At 42.8% G+C, this 25,520-nt stretch overlaps 1 protein-coding gene across 1 annotated transcript in view; it reads left to right on the forward strand.

Annotated features, from left to right (window-relative positions):
• The window catches only part of celsr3 (cadherin, EGF LAG seven-pass G-type receptor 3), a 171,490-nt gene extending 146,366 nt beyond the window's left edge, over positions 1–25,124 (forward strand). The window contains 12 exon segments of the mRNA XM_030056322.1: positions 3,353–3,527; positions 5,643–5,755; positions 7,062–7,141; positions 10,075–10,201; positions 10,832–10,904; positions 10,907–10,950; positions 14,468–14,565; positions 15,222–15,313; positions 15,476–15,649; positions 19,877–20,071; positions 22,869–23,931; positions 24,724–25,124. Of these exon segments, the coding sequence (XP_029912182.1) occupies positions 3,353–3,527; positions 5,643–5,755; positions 7,062–7,141; positions 10,075–10,201; positions 10,832–10,904; positions 10,907–10,950; positions 14,468–14,565; positions 15,222–15,313; positions 15,476–15,649; positions 19,877–20,071; positions 22,869–23,931; positions 24,724–24,751 (2,262 nt within the window). The 3' untranslated portion in view covers positions 24,752–25,124.
• Positions 25,125–25,520: the final 396 nt, after the last annotated feature.

Consider the following 25,520-nt stretch of genomic DNA (forward strand, 5'->3'; position numbering starts at 1 on the left):
TTTGAGACATTTTCTTTCAAAAAAAGTGTAAGATTCATCCTAGTTAAACAGGCTTGAATGATGCCCTGTGGTTAAGTGTTTTTAGTCAAACATCGAGGACTTAGGCATTATTATTAATCGCTGATGTTATCATACATCCCAAATGCAGAGTACTCTCCCACCAAAACTATTTGACAATATTTACATTTACATTTTAGGTATTTAGCAGAATGATTTACATGTGCAGCAGCAGAGTAAAGCTAAATTTATGTTTCCAGGTCAATCCATCTTAGCATCTTTGCATGGCAACGCAAAGGCAGTAGTGGGAGCCTTTGAATAAATGGAGCTGACATTAACTCTTCCAAAATCTTAACACTGTTCCTCTGCTGTGCATCAAATAAACGCTGAATGGCTGAGCAGACAACATCCAGCAGAATTACAGAACATTTCCCTGGGAACCATTTTCTCGCAGAGTGGCCGCTTCACTCGATTCGCTCAATTTTAAGTCATCAAAGCTCAACAGTGCTGCTGCTTTTAGGGTAACCGATGTGGAAGACATTACTAATGTGAAGAAAGTTTGAAGTGTTTGAAAGCTCATTTTCATATCGTAACGGAATGAATGGAAACCAAAAGGGAGAAAAAATGATATCAGAGTCCTACAACACGACTGCTTGCTTTAGGAAAAGATGTTCAGAAACGTGAATTTTATACATTTTGTAGATATGATGCTAAATTACTGCTATGGTTCTTTAAGGATGCAATTACACCAATTGTTTTTTGTCTTTGGTCCAAACCTCAGTGGTATATTCAGTTTTATCCTTGTAGTTGGTTTGTTTAGATGAACATGGACTCAGAGGTAGCTCGTGCTGAATATGGACATCAGTCCAGACCACAGTTTGCCCTCAGTTCATTTTGTTCTTCTCGGCTTTCTAAGGATCCAGTCCTGCCTGCAACGAGATTCAGAATCAGTCTCCTTTTATCCATAAAACCTTTTGTTTTGGGGTCATTTCCTGTAGTTAATTAGGATATATTCTCACTCCTAATGAGCTGCATTTTCAGGCGTCTCCATCCTGTTATTTGGTGTGAATGTCATCATTATCACCTGCCTGAACAAGTCAAAGTAAAGGAGTAAACACAAATAAACTGCTACAAATAGGCTTGTTGTGACTATACCCTGAGTGTGTAATCTTAAATGGTGAGCGTAAGTGCTAACATGGGGATGCACAGTGGGTGAGACACAGAAGTGAAAATCTGGTGGGATTTAATCCAAGAGCAGCAGGGGGTCATTTTGCCTCCCGATTGGGCGAATTCAGTTTAACTGGCCTGCAAAGCCAAAACAAGAGGCACCTGCATGAGACAAATGACGCCCAGGTTTATCTCCAGCGCTGTCAGAAGAGTTGGGAATCATTTGTCTTCATATGAAATCTAAATGATAGTCCTTGACCTTTTAATTATAATTACCTCTGTTCTCCATTCTAGGGCAGATTATGCCGTCTTTGAGCGCTGATTTGCTCACTTGTCAGCATTCATGCCGCATCATGTAAACGATAATAAAGGCATAATTCTCGCGAGTGAGTCAATAGCATTTTCCCCCCAGCTAAGATAAAAAAAAAGAGCGGAGGCTGGAGCCGGGGAAATTAATCACGGACAAAGCTGATATCTCCACTCCTTTGGTGCAAAGCATCTAAATGTCAGGTGTGTTTGGATATTCATACAGACAACTCAGGAACCAGTTTATCACCTTCAGGAGGAGAGCCGGGAAACTCTATTAGAGATTATTGGAAAATGTTAGCAATTAAGGGTGGATTTCATATTCTATGGTCAATTGGTTTCCATTTAAAGGACCCAGAATTTAACAATATAGGTCACTGTCTTTTTATTTGAGATTTTAAATCAGGTGTATTTTTGTATGCTTTAATTGGATGTCTCTTGAAACAGTTATCTATTGTAAAATAGAATAAATTAAAATAATAAAAAGGTTAGTTTCAGCCAAATTATTTGAGTAGAGACATTTCACCCAAGCTGATAAATACCATAAAGCAAGGAGCCAGGCGATCTTTCTTCCTTTCATCGTGGTTTTTACTCGTTTTGTTGTCGCACAGGTTTTTATAAACATTTTCAGACATTTACACACTCCAGGAGCTCTTACATAAAAGTCATAATCCCTGCGAGTGTGTTTTTTAACTGTGATTTTTGTCAGTTTTTCTCCTCTCAGTCGCACGAGGTGATTGATCACCTGTAATCACAGTAAAACGCCCTCTTGGGTATCATTTCTGTAATTCAGCACAGTCACAATGCCCGTTTATGGTCGTGTAAAGTCATTTCATGCATTTCCTACAAATATAGCACGCTGCCATAAACACTGTTCATTAGTCGGGTTGGTAATTAAACGGCTCGTCGTTTGATTACTGACACCTGCTGTGTCGAAAATAAAGACGTGCTGGTCGCTTGCCAAGATGTCTGCACTCTGAGCGACACAAAAATCAATATGAGGAACTGTTTTTCATCCTTCATCTCTTCTTTCCACACTTGCTCTTACCCCCGTCTTCTCCTCTCTCATCCATCCTTCCCTTTTTCTTCTTTCTTTTTCCTTTCCGCCCTCTTTTTCATCCTTGCTCCTTCCAACTTCCTTCTGTTTGTCCTTTCTCCTTCTCTTTCCTCCTCGTGATTCATCATCCTCCCTTTCTCCAAGTCATTCTTACCTCCTTTTTTTTTAATTTATTACCTGGATCACAGTTCATTGTTTCATGTATCCTCACCTACTTGATCCTCAGTGCTCCTGCTCATCGGCCTGGAAACTGATTTCTTTAAACTCACAAAGTTATTGAAGAATTTATTGAAATTGAAGATTTTTTTTTTTTTTTTTTTTTTTTTTTGTACCTGTACCAGAAGGCATAAATAAAAATTTCAACCAATAAAAACATCACATTTTTGGGACAATCACCCTCCTCCCATTCAAAAAAAAAAAAAAAAAATCTCAAAATACTCCTTTTTCCTCCTGCATCTCCCATCGGTTTCCACTTTTGAAAGATGCCTCTTCATGTTCAGCCCCACCCAAACAACCCGTTTCAACAGGAAATACATCGAATTGAGGAGGCGAGCGGCTCTGGAAATGTTCCTTCATTGTGACTTTGAGGATGTTCAGTTCATTAAACATGCTCTTACCAACTATAACAAACACAAGCGTATCCTCTCTGCATCCTGTGTGCATGTTTTTTGGAAGGAATGATGTATAAATCTCGTCCTTCCTTCCTTTTCTTGCGTCTCATGTGGGAGGGACGAAGACACGAGGACAGGAGGAGGAAGTGACAGGGCTCCTGGATGTGAAACAAGTGACCGACACGAACATGTGCTCTTGTTTTGTTCCCGTCAGTTCCTGTGCACGGTCGTCGCCATCCTGCTGCACTACTTCTTCATGTCGACGTTCGCCTGGATGTTTGTGGAGGGGCTTCACATCTACCGCATGCAGACGGAGCAGCGCAACATCAACTTCGGAGCCATGAGGTTCTACTACGCCATTGGCTGGGGCGTGCCCGCGATAATCACAGGTAACACACACACACACACACACACACACACACGCACACTCAGTGCCAGACAGGGTTCCTACTCTATCAAATGCTGAACTCCTTAACTTTCCACGACGAAAATGCTGGAAGTTTTTTTTTTTTTGTTTTTTTTTTCCCTAGACTAATATTGTAAACACACTTCAGATTCAGAAGTCTCATTGTGAAGTGAAAATAATATTTTCATTTATTTATTTATTTATTTTTAAGTAAGCTGACAAACTTCCGTGATATCCTTGCTCTTGTTTCCAGGATTTATTAAATTCCCTGATTTTCCCTGTCTGGAAGAGACTTTTTCAAAATTACATGACTTTCCAGAAATTCCATGATCTATGAGAACCTTGGATACACACCACACACACACACACACACACACACACCACACACACACACACACACACACAGACACACACACACACACACACACACACACACACACACACACACACACACACACACAATGTAGTATCAGATACACATGTATACACACACACATAGACTGTGATATGTGTCAAAAACATGTACATACTGTATATGCAGAGTCAGAGATAAGTGCGTATACATTCACACACACATTGAAACACACACACACACACACACACACACACAGACATGATGAATCTGGTTGTGTAGATAAGGTATACTATTGACACTTGTATTAAACAAGTTTCAGTGACATTTTACTATAGAAACAGTATAACACACATACACTCACACACACACACACACACACACACACACACACACACACACAATTTCTGTCTTGACACATACACAGCTGTAAGTAATATGTCTGTTTTCCTCTCTCTCTCTCTCTCTATCTCTCTCTGTCTGTCTGTCTCAACACACACACACACACACACACACACACACACATGCACACAGCTTCTGGACACATACTTGCTGACAGTTCCCTGCTATCTGTCACAGTCACCATCATGCAAACACACACACACACACACACACACACACACACACACACACACACACACACACACACACATGCACACACACAAATACACAGCTCTGACCGCTGTCTTTCCTTGCCTCAAGCCAGGGTTTGTATTTGTCTGTCTTCCTGTATCACACACACACACACACACACACACACACACACACACACACACACACACACCGGCTGCCTGTCTTTTCCGCAGGCCTATAGATCTGTCTATCTGTCTTTATCTCTCAAACTTTATCAGCTCAGTCTCAGAGTTCCTCATCGGCCTGGCTGTCAGAGCCGTAACACTGTCACAATACGTTTGCAATATGTTACAAGTAACAATCACAAACAAGCTTCACGGTTGTGTCACAAATCTCCCAGCAGCCCCAGTGGGTGCTGTAATGAAGGTCCATTAGAGAAATGGCTGTACACACATAAAGTCTAAATATAACCGAGCCAGCAAATAGAAGAGAGGCCTGGGAAAAAAAAAAAAAAGTTGTTGTGGTATCGGTGTAGGGCCATTAAATAATGTTGTAAGTGACAGTGGATTGTCTGATGAGGTGGGTGTGTTTGGGAATAATTTTCTCGTCTTTAGCCTTAATTTCTACTCCAAAACACTGAGCTGATGCTTGACAAAAGCTACAGGAAGGAAGGTGTCCAGGAAACTTGGCAGGGGGCTAATTAAGGAAGTTTAAAGTGAATGTGACTACACATGCTGGCTCCATATGCAGAAAGGTTTTTTTTTTTTTTTTTTGTGCTTTTGTCTTCTTTAATCCGTAATTTTTGTGCACATTTATTAATTCTTTTTTTTTTTTCTCTGTGTAATTTCTATCTAATAATATGTGACTATTAGCCATTACCTATTACTGAACAGGATAGAAATGAACCATGTCTATACTGAACTCAGTGGAAATGAACATTTTGATGCAATCAGTCATTTACAGCCACTGTTTACGTTAATCTGAGGACCTCCAGTGTTTCTACCAGAGGATCCACAATGTCATCTAAAAACCCACTGAAGCTTTTTAGATATAACAAACAAAAAAATCTGTGTTTGTCATTTCCTACTCCTGTCATTCAGAAGATGACACACTTCTGGTACATGACGGTTTCTCCCCGTCTGTCTGTTCTGACTGTCTGTCTCCTTGCCGCAGGCCTGGCGGTGGGTCTGGACCCAGAGGGTTACGGGAACCCGGACTTCTGCTGGATCTCCATCTATGACAAGCTCATCTGGAGTTTCGCCGGTCCCATCGCCATCGTCATACTGGTAACTGTCTGCCTGTCTGACGCTGAGCTACAGTCACTGTTGGATGTGCAGCGTAACCTTCAATAAAAAAAATATGATAGAACTAGAGATACAGTGATAAATAAAAAATGTCAGTAAGCAGTCCATGACCATGACATGGAAAACAACCACCCACAGAAACAAAGGTCAGGCGTTTTTGATGCTGTTTGCCACGCTGTGTAAAAAGAGTTTATGTCCTGCAAATTTACATCAGCTTTGATGTTTGGGTAAGGTCTGATCCATAAATAAAAAGGAGTGTGGATAAACTGCATTTAGGAAAGAGTGTGTGAGAGTGTCATTCCTATTTAACCCCTTAACTTTTTGTGCATTTCCTAAAATACCAAAATCATGAAAATCAAGTGTCAGCACTCAAAATGACTTTAATGAACAAGATCACACTGGAAATCAGTTATACAGTGGTCCCTTGTTTATCGCGGGAGTTACGTTCTAAACATAACCCGCAATAAGCGAAATCCGCGAAGTGGTCAGCTTTATTTTTTACAATTATTATAGATGTTTTAAGGCTGTAAAACCCCTCACTACACGCTTTATACACTTTTCTCAGACAGGCATTAACATTTTCTCACTTTTCTCTCTTGTTTAAACACTCTCAAAGTTCAAACCTTCGTAGAAAAATAAGTCCAGTAAAAAAAAAAAAAGCATGCAAAATTGCATTTAAAAAAATCTGCGAAACTGCGAGGCCGCGAAAGGTGAACCGCGTTATAGCGAGGGACAGCTGTACTGTGATTTTAATTGACGGCCACATCAGGTGAACACCTTTAAAGCATCAATCCTTATGATGCACATGATGCCTGACAAGACTTTTTTAATACTTGTTGATGACTGTAAAGTGTAGTTAGTGCACTGTAATCACCATAGTATACAATGTCTTCATTCCTTTATACAATATCTCCATTTATCCTAGCTGTCATTCATGCCTGCTTCACTTCATTCATTGGATCGTATATTCACTAATTTGGTCATTTGTTGATTTTTTTTTTTTTTTTTTTTTTTATTCAGACTAAAGCAAGCAAAAAAAAAAAAAAAATTATGTAATGAGCACTTGTAAAGCCTAAACTTTTAGAAATGCAGGCATCAACCAGGATGCTTCCACCACTGGCAGAAGAATTATATCAGTCTACCTTTTTTCCCTTATAGCACACTGCCTTATCCACAGTGATTTTATCCAGTTTGCTAATCCTCATCCCGATGGCTAAAGGCAATATTGGATTAGCGGTAACACATCAAAATGTTGCCTCAGCGTCTGTATTAATCTTCCTCTATCCAGATGAATGGGGGGATGTTCCTGATTGTAGCCAAGATGTCCTGCAACCCCTCGCAGAAGGAGACCAAGAAGCTTCCTGTCATGTGAGTGCATATCTGCCAAAGTTAAAATGACTTTTCACACACTAAAAAAAAATTCATTCTGCAATCTGTTCCACTGTATGTTACATGGCAGGATTTACCCTGCAACAAGCCCACAGTGCTTTACTCAGACGAACTTGTATCTCCTTTAAAGAAGCCCAAAATACACCCCGACCCAACACACACACACACACACATAGATAGTTTGTGTGACTTGGCAAGGTTTGCAGTCTTCCTCCCTTCTCTCCCATACAATAGGGCAGGATGGGTATTCATTTGTGGAGCTTAAACCATCAAAAATTTTGTGAAAAACTTGGAAAAACGACAACAGCGACAGCTTTTTCTAAAAATAATGACACGGATACTCGGCACAATGCACAGCCCTCGGGGGTGAAGAGTGTTGTTGGGAGCCATTTCCGCTGCCAAACTGTATCTATTCATCTGTGAGAGCTGGACAGAGCAGCCTGAAATCACAGAGAAAATATCTGGATGGAGGGATTGTGTTAGTTGGAAGTGAGAATATATATATATTGTGTGCGTGTGTGAATTGTTCCTTTAAGCTTCTAACCTAAAAACCTACTTTTTTTTAATCCAGACTACTCTATACCGAAGGCACTTGGGAGTGATTTAACAATATAACATTTCTTCTGAATGATTTGGGGACATGTTTTATTAATCCCAGAGGTGACCTGTGGGACTGGCTCTGAAAGGCATGGCGTTATTAGACTCCGCTTCCAGCCCTGCCTCACTCTGGGATGTACAGCAACAGTGAAATATTGGCTGACTGCCTGTCGTCTGACTCTAATAAAAAAGACGGCTGGCCTGCGGAGCGATAGGGAAGTCGTAAGGTCGAACATACAAGATAGGAGCCTGTAACGGAGCAGATCTGTTTTCGCGCGTTGTGGAGCTAAAACGGAGCGCGGGCGACACGCTGACAGACACCAAACATTTACAGCAGTTTGGTCCCGAGGGCTCTCTTTTCAGCTGGATTACAAATGCAGCCACTATAGAAGTCCCACTTTTCACTGCATGCCTGCCAAACTATTGCGACACTTTTTTTCCCACCAAATCCCCAAGAGGAACTGGTTGGGGGAAAAAAAAAAATCATGTTTCGCTGTCTTTTCAGACATCAGGAGGTACAAGGAACACCGGTCTGAATACTAATTTGTCAAAAGACACCGTTTTCGTGACTTGCAGTACACTAGATTGGCTCTATTAGTCACCTTTCATTAACGAATTGTCTGTGTAACTTCTAATGATCACCGATTTACATAAGTTACAGGATGTAGTTTGATTAGTTAGACAGCATTGCTCCACAGAAAAAACGATTTTTGTTTCATTTGATGCAGAATCAAGGAGAAAGCTTAGATGTTTTCTGTGAATTCTTACGACCTAAGCAACTGTGACTCTCCTCCAAAATCCATGCTAAAATGTGCTTTCCTTTACCCCAAAAACGTCTAAATAAAAAATAGCTGGCTCTAGCGATAAGCCAGCTATCATATGAGACTCACAAAGCTGGGGAATGTGGCTTTGAAATAGATGGGATGTGACCGGGAAGCTAACAAGGAGCCGAAACATTGCATGGAGGGGAACAAGGCGGTGCGGCCGTCCGTCCCCTTCAGTCGATACTGATTTGATCGACAACGATCACGTCAGGCTTTGTCATTAATCAAATCATGTCTGCAGAAATGACATCTGCAAATCTTGTTTTTTTTTTTTTTTTTTAGTTTCGGCTTCTTGTCTTAAGTATCTCTTGTCAATTTTGCCTCCATGTTGTTTTATTCAGTGTTTTTGTTGCTTGTGCTGTCTCCCTTCCCTCGCCGTCGCCATGGAGATCCATCGGCGGAATGGATAAATCTCAGGAAAATGATAGAAAAAGAGAGATATCTGAGAAAGATTGTGGTGTGGAGTAGGGTGGTGTCTAAATTCAGTCACTAGTCTGATGAGGTAGATTTATTTACACATTTAGGTTACTGTAGCACGGGGAAACTTTTTTCTTGGACCCTTGTCTCTAAACAGCTGCAACCTGAGGGAAAATCATTCACCTAAACCTGTTTTTTTTTTTTTTTTTTCTCACCAGCAAACTAACCTGCAGGCTGCTTTAGCTCAGCATCTCATCATCGTTTCAAAATGTGCCGGCTTGAACACGCTGATGACCGAATGGCAACAGAAGCATCGAGCACCGGAGCCTCCCACTGTCATTCAGTCATTACTGTATCTAAATGGTCGTGCCAATAAAAAGATCATTCAGTTTGCAGCGGTGCACCCTGGCACAGCGAGAGGACATGTGAAATCAGAATAAACACTGTAATTTAATCTCACTGTTATCTAAAACTAAAATAAGTGTCCTCCAAGTATTTTATAACTAATGATTAGGATTAAAAGCATGCACTTGTAACTTTGAGATGACAGATATGGGACAAAACTTGAATTATCGCCCACAGCACCACAGCTGCATGAAATTACAGAGACACTCGAGCACCAGTTTCTTTTCAGACATCGCAATACAGAGGAAAGTGAGCGGGCTCGATTCGGGCTTGTTTTTGAAGACGGCGCTGCTTATTTGTCTGGCACGAGTCGCCAACACTGCATCTAATGTGAATGTGAATGTCCGACGTGCAGCTACGACTGAAGCTGCGGCGTCACATTATCAAAACGCAGGGGCAGTCACATCTGATTAAGTTGGTGACGCAATCAAAAACAGCACGGAAATGACCCGTGTGTATCGAAATCGGTCAAGGTGGCCGGGTCGTATGTTTAACAAAGCAATCAGCTGTCGCCAAAAACACCTGAGACCTCCAACATGGCCGCCGGAGGCTGGGTCGCATCACGTAGAAAGCCCTGCGTCGGGATGACATGGCTGTCGTGTTGTGTCACAGTGGATCTGACTCTGACTTTGTGTTTTCCTCTCTCTCTCTCTCTCCGTGTCCCTGCAGTGCCACTATCCGCAGTGCCTTCCTGCTGTTGCTGGTCGCCACCTCCACCTGGCTGTGTGGTCTGATGGCTGTGAATAACAGCATCCTGGCTTTCCACTACATCTTCGACGTCCTCTGTCTCGTACAGGTACGCGCACGGCATGTGTGCTTGTCTGTGGGTGTGTGTGTGTGTGTGCGCGGAATACAGATTTTGTGCGTACCAAATATCAATATTAGAGCACAAAGGTACAGACACAGCCGCTGCAGACAACACACGACGCTGCGTTTATGTATCAGAGTGCTGCAGGGTTGCAGCAGTGCAGCAAGCACGTTAAAATATTTTCTCCGCATATCTTCATTTTGCTCTCTATGACTCAGTGATACAGCACAATAGTAATTCAGCCAATACATTTGCTGATCTAATCACCCCAGTAGGGTTTGTAGCTCTTTCTTAGGGAACAAAGAAATCATGTACTGTGACAGGAATTCATGCTTTTTTTTGGATCCTGCAATAGCAGTGTGTCAGGAATAATAAGGAAGCCACCATGAGCAGTTTTCAGTGGAAGACATGACTTAGTCCAGACGGTTTGATTGACAGGTGATGTGTGGGAAGTGCAGTGAGCACCGAAAATGGAGAAGGAATGAAAAAGCAATTAAATAACATGTATCTGGAGGATTACCGTTTTAAAATCAGATGTTTACCTGCTGTAGATGAGCTACTCTCTGTTTGTTTGTGAGTAACAATGTCTTTTTTTTTTTTTTTTTTTCTTTCTTGCAGGGTCTGTCGGTGTTTCTGGTGTTCACCGTGCTGAACGCAGAGGTTCAGGAGGCCTGGAGAGTCGTCTGTCTGGGCAAAAGAGTCCTGGAGAAGACCCACCGAGACCGCCACAGAACACGGTGAGACACACACACACACACACATACATACATGCACGGTACTATAAGGCACTTTGCATACAGGTGACGGCCAAATGGCATTTTTTAAATGGCTTATGATAAAATGACACCAACTCTGATCAAATGACAGACATGCAGGTAAAACTCATTTAAAGACACTGAAGTCCACAGCTGTTTCATGATTTTTCCATATAAAACAGTCACACTTGTAATCTGCAATTTCTGTTTTTTTTTTTTTTTTTTTTTTTTTTTTTAAATTTATAATGTGGAATTAAGCTCCTCACAGATAATATAAACCCATGCATTTACACATGCTTTGACAAACACACACATGGGTTCATTACTCAGCTTTGGTTTGATACTCAGTGCCAATTGGCCAATGAAAACATTCAGTGGTCTGTTATTTTTCTGAATATCAGGCCACTGTTTTGCGTCTAATCATATCACTCATCATGTAAAGAAGTCTTGCTGATTTCTAATCAAAATAACTTGTGACACCTGGTTCCAAAGAGATGTGACGCTGGCTTTACAAAATGGCATTTCCATATAATGACTTGCAGGGTTGCAGATGATTTTTTTTTTTTTTTTTCTATTGCTATGTCACCAAACCCATGCAAAACAATCCAAATGCTGATGCAAAAGCAGTTCTTGATTTTGATTGGATAATTCTTCTGCACAAGTCCAAAACAAAGTTGCACAGAGCTGAAGTTGCATTTCAGCTGCAGCACGTGGAGCGGATGGTCCTGCTGGAGTATTGTTGGAAACCAGCTTATCTATCACAATAGCGGGCGGTGCAGTAATTTTAAATCAATACTCGTTGTCAAATGAGTGTGTTTTTTGTTAATTAGCCATGTAATAAGCTGTAACGTAAAGCACGCTGCTCATTATCACAGAACAGAGTGAATCAAGACCCGACACAAAGCTGCTGAATGAGCTTACATGCACATGATCCCTTATTTAATTTACCACATATCATTCTAGTCTACTCTAATTTGTCAAAAAAAAAAAAAAAAACACTGAGGAAGGTGATAAACAAAATAATGTAACGTTAATTGCATGGTTGCATGACATAACTGCATTATTTGCACTTTTCCAGCTGGAGTAAAGGAGGAAATGTTTGCCTTTTGCATTTTAAGGTTCCTCCACTCTCTATTCGGTGTATTCGATTTTCTATTCCCGTCTGTTCTGTACGGGCTCTTCCTCCCTGTGTCCATTACTCGACAGCACATCAGCGCTGTCCTCTGCCCTCCTTCCCTCTCTCTCTCTCTCTCTCTCTCTCTCTCTCTCTCCTCTCGCTCGGCCCTCCGGCTGCGTCGCTGACCCAGATAAAACAATGCACCGACCAGTACAGCTCGGCCTCGCTCTTTAGCCTACTTCCTCCAAATGCACTGTGCACAGGCTCTCAAGTGTGTGTGTGTGTGTGTGTGTGTGTGTGTGTGTTCACTATAACCCTGTCCTGCCTTCATCTTTCGCTCACTATCTAGTATCTTGTGAGTGTGTGTGTGCATGTGTGTGTGTGTTAGTTCATAGCTCACTGCACCCTGACCTCATTCTCTTCAGCCACCTTCCTTAAAAACACTGTCCTGACTGTGTGTGAGTGCGTGTGTGCACTTGCTTGTGTGTGTGTGTGTGTGTGCGCATGTGTGTGCATGAACATGCTGTGTGTTCCAAGTTCACGTCCTTGTTCCTGTCCCCTTTTATCCCCAATTCCTTCCAGTGCATTTCCTATCTAGTCTGTTTGTTTGTGTGTGTGTGTGTGTGTATGTGTGTGTGTGTGTGTATATGCGTGTGTGTGTGTATATGCGTGTGTATATTAGTTCATAGTTCGCTCTCCCCTTTTAGCCCCCATTTCCTCCAGAGTACTTCCTATCCATCACTGAATCATCAGGAAATGATGCCTTTACCTACCCTATATTATTACACACACACACACACACACACACACACACACACACACACCATTTTTACTCCATTTGGACTGTATTCATGTATGACTCTTTATTATTATCCCTTTTCCTATATGATTCATACCATAATGTAAGTTATTTATGCAGCAGCCTATTGCATTACTGTATAAAGTGCATTACTGCATTACTGCATGTTTAAGGCTGCTGCTCTTTTTAAATATGAGACTTGGTTAAGGTTAGGGACAGGTCATGGTTAAAGTCAGGGAACTTCAGTCAACATTCACTTTTATTGTTATTGCTAAAGATGAACACGGCTCTTGCTTGAATCAAACCTCAGAATGCAGAAGCAAATCCTTTTAATCGTGCATTTTTTGCTCACTTTACTCTTCGTCGTGAACCTTTAAAACATGACATTTCAAAACGTACCTTGTTTCGCAGAAAGGTTAAATGCCAACATTTTTTTTCCTGGACGTGGCCACACTGCAAAACGTCAAAATCTTACCAAGATTATTTGTCTTATTTCAAGACAAAATTAAATTAGCTTGAAACAGGAAACAAATTTTGCCAATGGAACAAGCAAATTTTTCCTTTTGACACAAGTGAACAACACTTGTGTCAAAAGGAAAAAAGACAAGTTATTTCTGAGCTGATCATGTCTTATTTTAAGTGTAATGAGATATTTTGACTAGAAATAAGACATTTTTACTTGAAATAAGACAAATAATCTTGGTAAGTTTTTGACTTTTTGCAGTGCATGTTTGGAGGCCTGATTGTGTTGTTGGCAACGGGGCTAAAGTGTGTGACCGTGAGAAGACACTCGCAGCAGGAAAAACTCACTTGACAGTCAACACAATATAGAACAGAGAAGCCGGATTATAATTGACATACCGTGCCACATAACTCTAACCTTCTGTGAAGCGTGCTTGTAATTAAAACCCACCTTGGCTTTATTTGCTTTGCTTTCTTGCCGCTTGGCTTGCTGCCTTGACACAATGCGTGTGACTTTAGCTCCTCGGCAGGTGACACGTGTAGAAAATCTGCTCCGTCAAGTAAATACAGGCTCGGCAGATGAAAGCACACGTCTCTCTCCAAGCTGCACGGGATGTTATAGTAAATGCATGTTTTTAATGCCATGGATGGATGGTGATTATATTACTATAGTAGCTCTGCTGGTGATTCACTGTTTCACTGCACGAACGACTAAACAGCCTCCTGATCATTGGTGAAAGCCCCAGATCACATGACCTAAATAGTGAGCAGCCCGACGGACATCGCCATCTATAAAGCCTAAAGCCCCTTCGCCTCCGCTAACAGGGCTGCAGATGCGCTGTATTATACACTTAATTGTGTTTCATGTGCAGAAATCATTACCAAAGGGGGATCAATACAAAAGCGTCCTGCCCTTTAATAATCCACTGCTAAAGTTGTCAGAAATCAGTGTGGTTTTATGATGGAAATGTATTGGACTTAAATTGCCGTTGCTCAGCGTATTGATCTGCCTCACGTCGAATTCCCGCGTGTCCCTCGCTGATTCTTTCTGTTTTAATGTAACTCTTACACTCTCTCTCTTTTGTGTGTTTGTGTGTGTGTGTGTGTTTCCTTACCCGCAGGCTCAGAACCCCTACAACAACGCATCTCTTTTGGAGCAGAGTGGGCTGCACCGCATCACATTAGGAACCTCCACAATTTCCTCTGTCAGCTCTGCTAGGTATGCATACACATACACACACACACACACACACTCGTGCACACACACTTACACACTTACATCGTGACTTTTGCCAGCTAACCAGAGGCTTACAATGCAAGAAAATCTCTAGATCACAGTTGGAAGAGGGAGGTCATTTCCCTGATTTATGCTGTAACGTATCAACAGAAGTTTTTACAAACGTCACTCAGGCTGTGTGAGTGTGTACCTGCCAGGTTTCATTAAAGCCGTGTGTGTGTGATCTAATTAGAGGTCAAAATGCTCCTGATTATGCATGAAGAGGGAGACCCGCCCCGTGATGAAAAGCACGTCAGGTCCCTTTATGGGTCAGTAGGGTGAAGAGGAGGAATATGGGATCCAACAATGAACTGGAGCTGCTTTATGTGGAGCAAAACTAATGTACTCTGAGAGCGGCTCCTGGTGCCTTTATGGCTCAGTGACTATGTGTGTGTGTGTGTGTGTGTGTGTGTGTGTGTGTGTGTGTGTGTGTTTTCTTTATGTGGGCTTTGTGTGAGTGCTAGTGTGCATGTGTGCATTCTTTTTCTGTGTGACTGTGCGTGTTTACATTGATTCTCGTGTGTGTGTGTGTGTGTGTGTGTGTGTGTGTGTGTGTGTGTGTATTCAATCCTTTCTTTCTTTCTTTCTTTCCCTGTTAGAGAAAATCTTTTGGCTCGCCAGACTCTTGAACAAAACATCGGTCACACAGGAGCTACAGACTTGGATGTTGCCATGTTCCACAGAGATGGAGGTACACACACACACACACACACACACACACACCACACATATGCATGGCCGTGCAGATGCTTAATGGCATAGAGACAAATCGTTCACCTCAGTTTCTTCCTTTCTTTCCTTACCCATCATTCTCTCTCTCTCTCTCTCTCTCTCTCTCTCTCTCTCCTCCCAGGTGAGGACTCGGACTCGGACTCAGACCTCTCCCTAGAGGAGGAACGCAGTCTCTCCATCCCGTCCTCGGAGAGCGAGGACAACGTCCGTCTCCGCGGCCGCATCCAGCGGCGCTTCAAACGCTCCAATCACAGCGAGCGTCTGCTCACTGAGCCCGCCCACAACGGCACCAAAGGTAGGCGACACAAGCACTCCCTCGATTTTTAGGGCGAATTCCTTTAAAATTTGTTTTGTTTTTGTTTTGTTTTTTTTTTCTACTTAAAGTTCTTCATGAATGGGCAGGTATGGGTTTCAGTGCCTTGCTCATGGACACTTGAACAGTTGATAGACGTGCATGGGCTGTTGTAGGAATCAAACCTGTAACACATAAAAGATTGCAGGGGGTGAATGGGAATGTCATCGTTTTTTGTATAAAATGAAGTATTCATCCCTTTAATTCAGCTTAGATCTGCCACTCCACTCTCAGAAAAACATACATCATGCATGAAAAGACACAGGTGAAAGTGCACACACACACACACACACACACACACACACACACACACTGCAAAAAGAAAATGCCAGTGCCAGTAGTCATTAATCAATATCCTCTTCCTTCTCGTGTGCATGAAAAGATGTCATACATAATGCATGGGTTTATATACTACAAAATTGATGGGATATAAATGCCATGAATATAGCATGCTCTGTGTGCCAGTGAAGTGTTTTGCCGTGAGAAAAGGCCAGCCTCGCTCATGTCTATAAATCAATAGGAGTAATCAATTCTGAGCTCCGCGAGCCATCTGGATCAGAGGAAGCCCATTCACATTAAAATGTGGATCAGAGCCGTGAGCTGGAGAGGAGAGGACATGATCCAGATGGCCGGCACAGTTAATCAATTCATCGGTCACTCGCCATGAAGGGCCACAGGAGTGTGTGCAGATGTGGGAGTGTGACGGAAAAGCCTCACTTTTTGAAGATGACCTCCTGTCCCTCATTAGCCCGGCCTGATCACTCCGGTGGAGCCGCTCCGTCGCCTCGCCCGTGGGCCGCTCTCAGGGAGTGTGTGCTCGACTTCTCAAATTCTGCCCGAACCCGACCCTACCCAAAAATGTCGGGTAGGGTCGGGCCTAAAATGTATGTGAATTGGTCGGGTAGGGTCGGGCTTCGGGTTCTGGTTCTGTGTTTTACTGTCGCCGTTGAAGGACGAAATATAAATGACGCAGGCATGAAGCAGAAGGAGAGAGAGAGAGAGAAGAACGGGGATAACAGTTTAGTGCTAAATTAAACCATTTTGTGCAGAACTACAGTAACTTTACTAACTTAGCATGTTTTATGAACAACTCAACATAGATAGATAGATAGATAGATACTTTATTCATCCCGAAGGAAATTCGCAGTTTTTCAGCAGTATCCACAGATTACAGATTAAATAAATAAAAAATAAAGAATAAGCTCTAAGTACAACCCAGTGTGCAAAAAGCAATGTGCAAAAAACCGTGTGCATAGGTGTATAAAATGTGCATAGATGTAGGTCAATGTGCAAATATAGAAGAAATATACAGTATACACATGATAAATAGCAGTAAGCAATATAAACACTATAAACAAGGAATATAAAAAAAAAAAATAGAAATATGAACAATTTAAACAGCAGTGGAAAATAACCTAACCTGAGGAACAACACGCTCCGACTGAGGTTCAGAGTCAGTGTGAAACCATGAGACCAAGACCGTCGACAGAACCTGACGCCCGGTACTGGGATTCGGGAACTGTCCCAGCCTCATGGAATCACCCCTTCCCCTCCAGTCTCGAACGTGAACCTGAACGTGAAGCTGCCTTTCGCCAACTATCAGGCGAACATTTTGATCTCGCCGAGAGGCTAAGACGAGGGAATCTTACCTGCTTGACTCACCGGCTGGCTGTCAATAAAGGGATGATCCGATGCTGCATTTCAAACCTTTATTATTAAAAACTGTGAACTAAACAGCATTTAAAATCATTGGCAAAGCAGTCAGCAAAATGTGAGCCTCCTCCGCTCACCCCCTCTCTCATGTGCTCCCCATTCATGAAGTGACTATCATTAATAAACCTGGCACCAACACCAACTAGCCTATTATGTCCGTTCTCTCACTGCTACTAGAATTTGAGCCACCGGCGCTGCTAAATAATGGCGAATTTGGCGATCTTTTTTTTTTTTTTTCCTCCCCTTTCTTTTTTTTCGGGCTGTCGGGCCTAAAGTTCGGCTAATTAGTAGGGTAGGGTAGGGCCTCGGGCTGGTAGGGTCTTAATTTTCAGGCCCGATGAGAACTCTAGTGTGTGCGGCTGAACGAGAGGGCGGGTGGTTGAAAAGAGCAAAACCATGCAGCCTGCAATAAAACACAACTAAAATACGAGTGAAAAGTGAAGGGAAAATTAGGTTTCCAAAAGGCCCACAGCAAATCAAATGAAAAGGTCGGAAGCCAGTTGAGTGTTTGCATCATGCCTGTTAACTCGCGCCCCTCCTGGGCTGCCCCCCCACCCCCCACCCGCGGCTCTCCTGGTCAAACGTACCACGTGGCACTTATCAAGGCCGTGTCCTTACGACGCCGGCCCGGGTTCGAGCCCTTTGCTGCATATCATCCCCGCTTCCTTTCTAGCATCTCTCCACTCACTTGTCACTATCAAAAAATAAAACAAAATGGCCCAAAAAAAAAAAATAAAACCCTTCCACCTCTCCTTAGTTACAGTTGCTTTGTCTGACAAACTTGCAAGACGATACCACTCGCCTCAGCGCTTCCCCCGACATCTTTTCTACTGCTTTATGTTCTTGGCTGTAGTGTCAATCTGCTGCCACAGAAGCCGTCAGTCTGAATGTGAGTGTCAGGCGCTTTGTCGGAGAAACAGAGTCGGAGGAGGTAGTTCCCAGAGGCAGATACTCATGGATTGAAGCACGGATCGGTGGATCGCTGTTGTTTCACAAAAAAGTCAGTGACTGTCCTCTTAGGCAAATTAAAAGTAGGCAACACATTTAAATTTTTTCCTCAAGCAGCAGTGAGGGAAGAGTCGTAACCGGCTTTTATCCAAACTATTGCACAAAATGAGGAAATCCAGGGGACGTGAACCACCGAACAGTTTCTGCTGAAACTTTGGGAATGATGATGCATCCGGCTTCTTTGTTATGGTATTTATTTATTTATTTTGACAAAACTTGGCAAATTCAACACTTTCTTGTCGGATTTTCAGAATTAAAGTGATTATTATACAGCTCATTTGGGCCGGTCAGCCTCCATCAGAAATACTTTATTCAACCCTGAGGGGAGATTGTGTTTGTGTTTCTTTTTTTAATCAGTATATCTCAGTATTTCAGACGCTACTTGTGGGATTTTGACAAAATTTGAGGAGCTGATGCACTTCACCACTGGATACACTGATTTTCCCTAAAGGTGGCACTAAATAGCAAAACAAGGGTGCTATGAGGTGAACCGCGGCATTTCTGGGGAATGACTGGCTAACTGTTTTTCTTTTCTTTCAAATGATCATCAAAAGTCAGAGTAAAAGAGCTCCAATCACAGCGAGCGTCTTAAGTAAGATCAAATTAATCGTTTTTCCCCTCCAGCTGATAGAACCGCTGTGTGAATCATGTTCTGCGTGTTTGTCGAAAACACAAATTCTGCCTGTTCATGGGATTTGCAGAAGTTTGACACCTTTTCCACCAGTTTGCCTCGCTGCCTTTAAAACACTGTTCATTATCCATGGGCGCTGTTTCATAAGGAACATATGCCATTTTGTATGCGGGCACCTGCTGTTTATTAACAAACACATGTTGCGCATCTGTCAGGATCAACAAAACTGAACGTGACGCTGAATACGACATTAAAATATTAATCTGAGGCGTCAGAGCATTTTTATTGGCCTTGATTGTAGAAGATGCTCAAACAGGAAAGAAAAGCCCCATCAGCCTTCACGTTAGCCTTCATCTTGAGGATTTCATCTTGCAGTCAGCACTTAAATGCCAACCTTTCCCTTATTATCCAATGTTATTTGTCCTCATTTGCCTGATTTGAGATCAGTGTTAGATCATTTTTCAGTTTTTTTCAGAGACAGTAGATTTGACCTTATAGATTAAGGCCAATAAAGATAAGATAAGATATTCCTTTATTAGTCCCACGGTGGGGAAATTTCACGTATTACTGCAGCAAAGTGGATAGCAAGATATGAAGCATAATTTACACTATAAACAGTATATACAGATAATAAGTACCAAAGAGTAATATAAACATTATAAACAAGGAATGTAGAAAAATACTATATGAACAATTTAAACAATAGAAGAAAAAAAAGTGTCATCTCACAAGTTTTCACTTATCAAATGATGCATAAAGTGCATTTTTTTCATTAGTAAGCAGAAGTGGTGTTTCCCTTTTTTTTTTGCGTGTGACAGACCTGGACGGCAATGACCTGCTGTCCTATTGGCCGGCCTTGGAGGAGTGCGAGGCTCACACCCTGCAGAAGTGGGGCTCAGAGCGTCCCCTGGGGGCGGATTACACCAAGGACGCCGCCAACAACAACCAGCCGGACGCAGCGCTGACTAGTGGCGACGAGAACAGCCTCACCCAGCCAAACAGGCACCGCAAGGGTAAGAGAGGGACGCAAAAGAACAAACAACAAGGGGGCATCACAGACACATATCTAGACACTTCTAACTTAGACAAGCACATAACCAATAGACAGATAGAGTAAGACAAGCGGAGAGTTAGACGGCACAAACACGACCTAAAGGCTTCATCCGGTTTGTGTGGAGTTGCATGGGTTTTACGAGGTTCGGGTGCTGTTTGAGATTCAGACGTGAGCTGTTGGATGTGCACACAGCGGGTTTTGGATGTGCCTTTGCTCGCTCACAGGTTTATTTAAAAACCTCGGCTTGTTTGTCATTCCGGTGCAGCACCGGGGAGCATCACGCCACACACCCCTGCTTCTCGTGCCTCTCCGCCGAACCGCCGCCTCTCAACACCTCAGTCACCTTACACTGAATTTTAGGAAGATAACACGCAAGACGCTGATAACATGATGAAATACATCGTTTGCTGTTTCACATTTTCACCTACAAGAAACCGTGGAAAAGATTTTTTTATTATGAAATATAAAACAGCGGCTCTCTACGGCAGGGTGAAATCAGTACCAGGATAATGATCAGGATTTTTTGATGTATCAATACATATGGGTCATGTATGCAAAGGCACATAATCAAAATAAATGTTCAGTGTGCCTTTGATGTCCTTGATGTCAAACAACACTCTAAAATTTTTAAATCACATTACTGTGGCTGATTTTATACGCCTATTTTGATTAAAATTTTCTTGACATCATCGGTTTAGAGAGAAGAATTGTGTCAAAATTGCAAAAAAAAAAAAAAAATCAAAATATCATACCTTTCTACTGAACAACTGGAAGTGATATTATTGAATTATCAAGTTAGTTTTCAGTTGCAGGACTCATTACGCTGAAATTTTGCAGAAACACTCGTCAGAGCTACTTCAGCATCACGATCGATTGAAGTGTTTGTGGAGTGCTGTCTTCGCCTGTGGCTTTAAATCTGTCGCTGTGTGCTGAGTGATATAATGGGCACATGCATGCTGTCTACGGGGAAAAGGGACCCTAAGACCTCTGACGTAGTGAGGGACAAACTGATGAGAGTCTGTCCTTGGTCGTGTGTCTGGAGGAACAAGGACGAGATGTCGGCTGACTCGTCATTCAAGAGACGGCGCAGCTCCATAATCAAGGCCTAATCAATGTGCAAACACTATGAAATGATCGTCTTTAATGATTGAATGATTGAAATGAGTTCATAAAGTATAAATGGCGTTTTGTTTAGTTACCATTCCAATTATTCAGACCATCTGCGGAGTCGTTTTCCTTCTAGTTTTTGTGACTCAATCATCCATATCCTGTTTGTCTTTGCCAGCTATTAGGATGTAGACCAGGGGCGAAATTCCCATTTCATTATTGGGGGGGACAATAAACAGCAACATTTCAGAGAGTAATTGTTGGGGGGGGACATGAAAAAATTACATTTTTAACACTTAAAAACACACTGTTCTACATTTATAATTAGCACCGCTTGCATTGTGCTTTCATTGAATATTACTATATTATTCAAAATTATTTATTAGTGTTAACAATGATTTTTTTGGGGGGGTTGGATGTTTTGTTTTGCAAGGTTTGGTGTGTGCAAAGAAAGGCACATCCCAGTGGACTTAAGTCACAGCCAAAATATGAGAATGTGAAGGTGGACATGCCTTCATTTACATTTGTGTCACCTCAAGTGCACATCGTGCAGGAGTGGCAAACGTGGAATCAGCATAGCGGCGTGTGTGCATATAAAAAACAACTTAAGCGACACTACACGGCGTCTAAGTCAAGGTCTAAATCAAGCCCTAAAAGCATGGGTGACACTTTTCAGAATGCATACATATAAAATGGGCATGTGCACACACAAACACACACACACAAACACACACACACACACACACACTCGCAGAATATGACAGTGAGTGAGTAAGAAATGCAGGCGAAGTTAGAAATCAGTCATACAGCCTGAAAGCAAGGGTGACATTTTGGGAATGCATGCATAAACACGCACACAAAAACACATATGCATGCACTTGAGTTACAAAAATTGGTTTTGAAGTCCTTGGCCCTCGGGATAGTCAGATTATTCAGAGCCGGGCTGGAATTTTGATTTAGTGAAAGAAATGTTAAGAGAACAAAGAAATGTCATTACCAATGTCCAAACAAAACAAAATCATTCCTCCAACCATCCTATTAGTCCTCTTTACTGTTACAACCGCTGTCATTCCCTCCCTTCTCTTTACACTGCAAAAATGCAAAATCTTACCAAGATTATTTGTCTTATTTCAAGTCAAAAATGTCTTATTTCTAGTCAAAATATCTCATTACACTTAAAATAAGACATGATCACCTCAGAAGTAACTTGTTTTTAGACAATTTTCACTTGTTTCAGGTGAAAATTCACTTGAAACAAGTGAAAATTTGCTTGTTTCATTGGCAAAATTTGCCAGTGGAAGAAGTGAAAATTCACTTGAAATAAGTAAAAAAATAGCTAGAAACAAGAAACAAATTTTGCCAATGAAACAAGCAAATTTTCACTTGAAACAAGAGACAGTTGTCTAAAACAAGTTACTTTTGAGGTGATCATGTCTTATTTTAAGTGTAATGAGATATTTTGACTAGGAATAAGCCATTTTTGACTTGAAATAAAACAAATAATCTTGGTAAGATTTTGAGTTTTTGCAGTGTATTCTTCTCTCTTCATCATCTTCTTCCTCCCTCACCCTTCCTACATCCCCCTTTAATCTCTTTCTCCCTCTTTTCTCTCCATGCTTTCCTCTCACTGTCTCACCGTCTCCTCTCAGGTATCCTGAAGAATCGGATCGGCTGTCCCCCGGCCCTCCAGGGCCTCTCCACCATGGGTCGGGTCCCCAGTGAGCTCAACTGGTACCGAACCTCTACTCTGGGCCACCGGGGCGTCCCTGCAGCCTCTTACGGTCGCATGTACTCCGCCACGGGGGCCGTCGGTGCCGGCACAGGCTCCCTGTCGCAGCCGGCCTCCCGTTACTCCTCGCGGGAGCACCTGGACTCTCTGGCCCGGAGGCAGCTGTCCAGGGATCCGCTGGGGAGGCAAACGGTCGGGGGTTCGAGGGACCGGCTGGACTCCCGGGGCTCCAGGGACAACCTGGATCTCTTACCCAGGAGGAGGGAGCTGGGGCTGGGGCAGGGTGTGGGGCTGGGGGCCTTGGGGGTGGATCATCAACGCGTCTCATCATCCAGGGAGAACTTGACGGGTTCCAGGGACAGACTGGACCACCATTACCACCCTGGCAGCGTGCACACCTCTCGGGAGGACTTGAGCGGGAACGGGGGCGTTGTCGGAGCGGGGGTGGAGGGCTACCTCGGGGGGTCGAGATCCCAGCTGAACACGCTGACCCGACGGCAGGCCTCCTCGCGGGAGCACCTCGGCGGGGCGCTGATCAGTAGCAGGTCCAGAGAGCAGCTGGAGACCAACGGGGTGGCGTCCCAGCCGCAGCCCTGCAGGGAGTGGCTGCGCACGCTGCCGCCCCGCCAGCCCTCGCACCCCGACCAGCCGCCCCCCTCCTCTCCACCTCCCCCCATCTCCGAGGAGCCCCAGCAGGAGCTCCCCCCGTCGGCCCGCGTCAGAGGACGGCTGGACTCCGCGCCTCCATGTAGGTACCCCGGTCAAAGTGCCGCAGGTTCAAATCCAAACCCTCTGAGCCGTCAACCGTCCAGCGAGCACCTGGATATTCTCTCCTCCATCTTGGCGTCATTCAGTTCCTCCGTCCTGACTCCTCCCCCCGCTGCCTCTAACCCGGGGCCTAATGGCTCCGCCCACGGACCCTCACCCTCCCCACCCCACTCCGCCACATCCCACAGCATATCTGAGGTCTCCCCCGACTCCGAGTAAGTCTCTTTCTGTGAAGACGTCTCCCATGACTATTTTTTTGCCTCAGTGTTTGCCTCTTATTATTTTACAATTTCTTTTACTCACTTTTCTGCTCCTCTTATTCTGTCCTCCTCCTTGCTCATTTCTGTTTCCTGTTTTTGTTTTCCGTGCTGTTGCATTATTCCAATGCTAAATACTCAACCCTGACTGGTCAATAAAACTTTTCTGCAGTCCAATATTTCTGAATAATGACATCATTATGCATATCTAACTGTTGCTGTAGATGGTTACCTCAAGCAGGCTTGATATATCACTTTGCACAGAAAGTTTGATCCATTTACTACCATTAATAAAGGAAGCTAACAACAACCGCTGGAGTCAAAAAATCACGTCATGGCTGCCAAATCAGATCTAAAGTGACATGAAAAAAAAATCTGTAATATGGTAACATAAAGTAGACTATAACATTAAATGGGCTAACTGAGCTGAAATGTTATTAATGCATCTAACTATGGATGTAAACAGAATCTATGGACTATTTGTGTTAGCAGAGTCTTCGGTGCTCATAAAACAATATTAAAATAAATATTCTGTATCAAACTATTGTGTGCTTTTATAAGTAGCTGTGTAATGAGCAGGATAAAGTACAGGCAGGTGTTTTTCATCACAAAATAAACCCCGACAGGGCGATCAGAGTCCCGATCCTTTACTTATTGTGCTCCAGTGCATTGACAATAAATTACAGTTTGCTTTATAAACGTAAAACTGATGACTTTACTTTTTCCGTTTTCTCCCGCCTTTCTGCACAGAGCCAACAGAAGCGAAGGACAGTCTTGATGACAGCCTCCCATAATGCATTGGGCCTGTGCTCGGGTGGCCAGGGACAAGGTCAAAGGTTACGGAGGACCCTGAACCACTGGTGCACCCCGGGACACCGGAGGACTAGAGACAAAACCGGGCCGCAGGAGACGGAGACGTGGGAAGAGGATTCTAGTGGGTAGATTGTACAAATTGAGTTTTTCCGGTCCCGCTGCTCACAAAAATCCGCGCCGGTTCTTCGGACTTGGACAGTTGCTGAGTCGACCACAAGTACTACCTAAAACCCATCAAGGATGAACACAAACTCCTCAGATTTCAACACAAACACAAAAAAAATCAGCCTGATCCGGAAAAGATCCATCCATACGGGGAAAAAAAAAAAAAAAAAAAACGAAGATGAAAAAGAAAATAAAAAAAGACTGTAAATAACATTTTTATACATTTTGTATCTTTTTTCATTGGAGATTAAGAAAAGAAGTCTCTTGTGCTGTTTTTTTTTTGTTTGTTTTTTGTTTTTTTGTTTGATTTTTTTTTTTGATGATTGTGTCCATGTGAGGTTGTGCGCGAGGTCTGTGTGAGTGGAATCGTTGCTGAGGGAGAGATTTTTCCCTACAGAAGATTTAGAAAAAAAAAAAAACAACAACAACAACAACCCCAATATTTCTCCACAAAAACCGTTTTTTTCCTCTGAAATCTTTCCTCACACCTCTCAACTTTGTGTATAGAGCTTAGCAACAGGGGTCCGGCAATAGTACTGGATGAGATTATAGAAACCATGAGATGTGGT

The sequence above is a fragment of the Myripristis murdjan genome, chromosome 7 (assembly GCF_902150065.1).
Source record: "Myripristis murdjan chromosome 7, fMyrMur1.1, whole genome shotgun sequence".
Classification (NCBI taxonomy): Eukaryota; Metazoa; Chordata; class Actinopteri; order Holocentriformes; family Holocentridae; genus Myripristis; species Myripristis murdjan.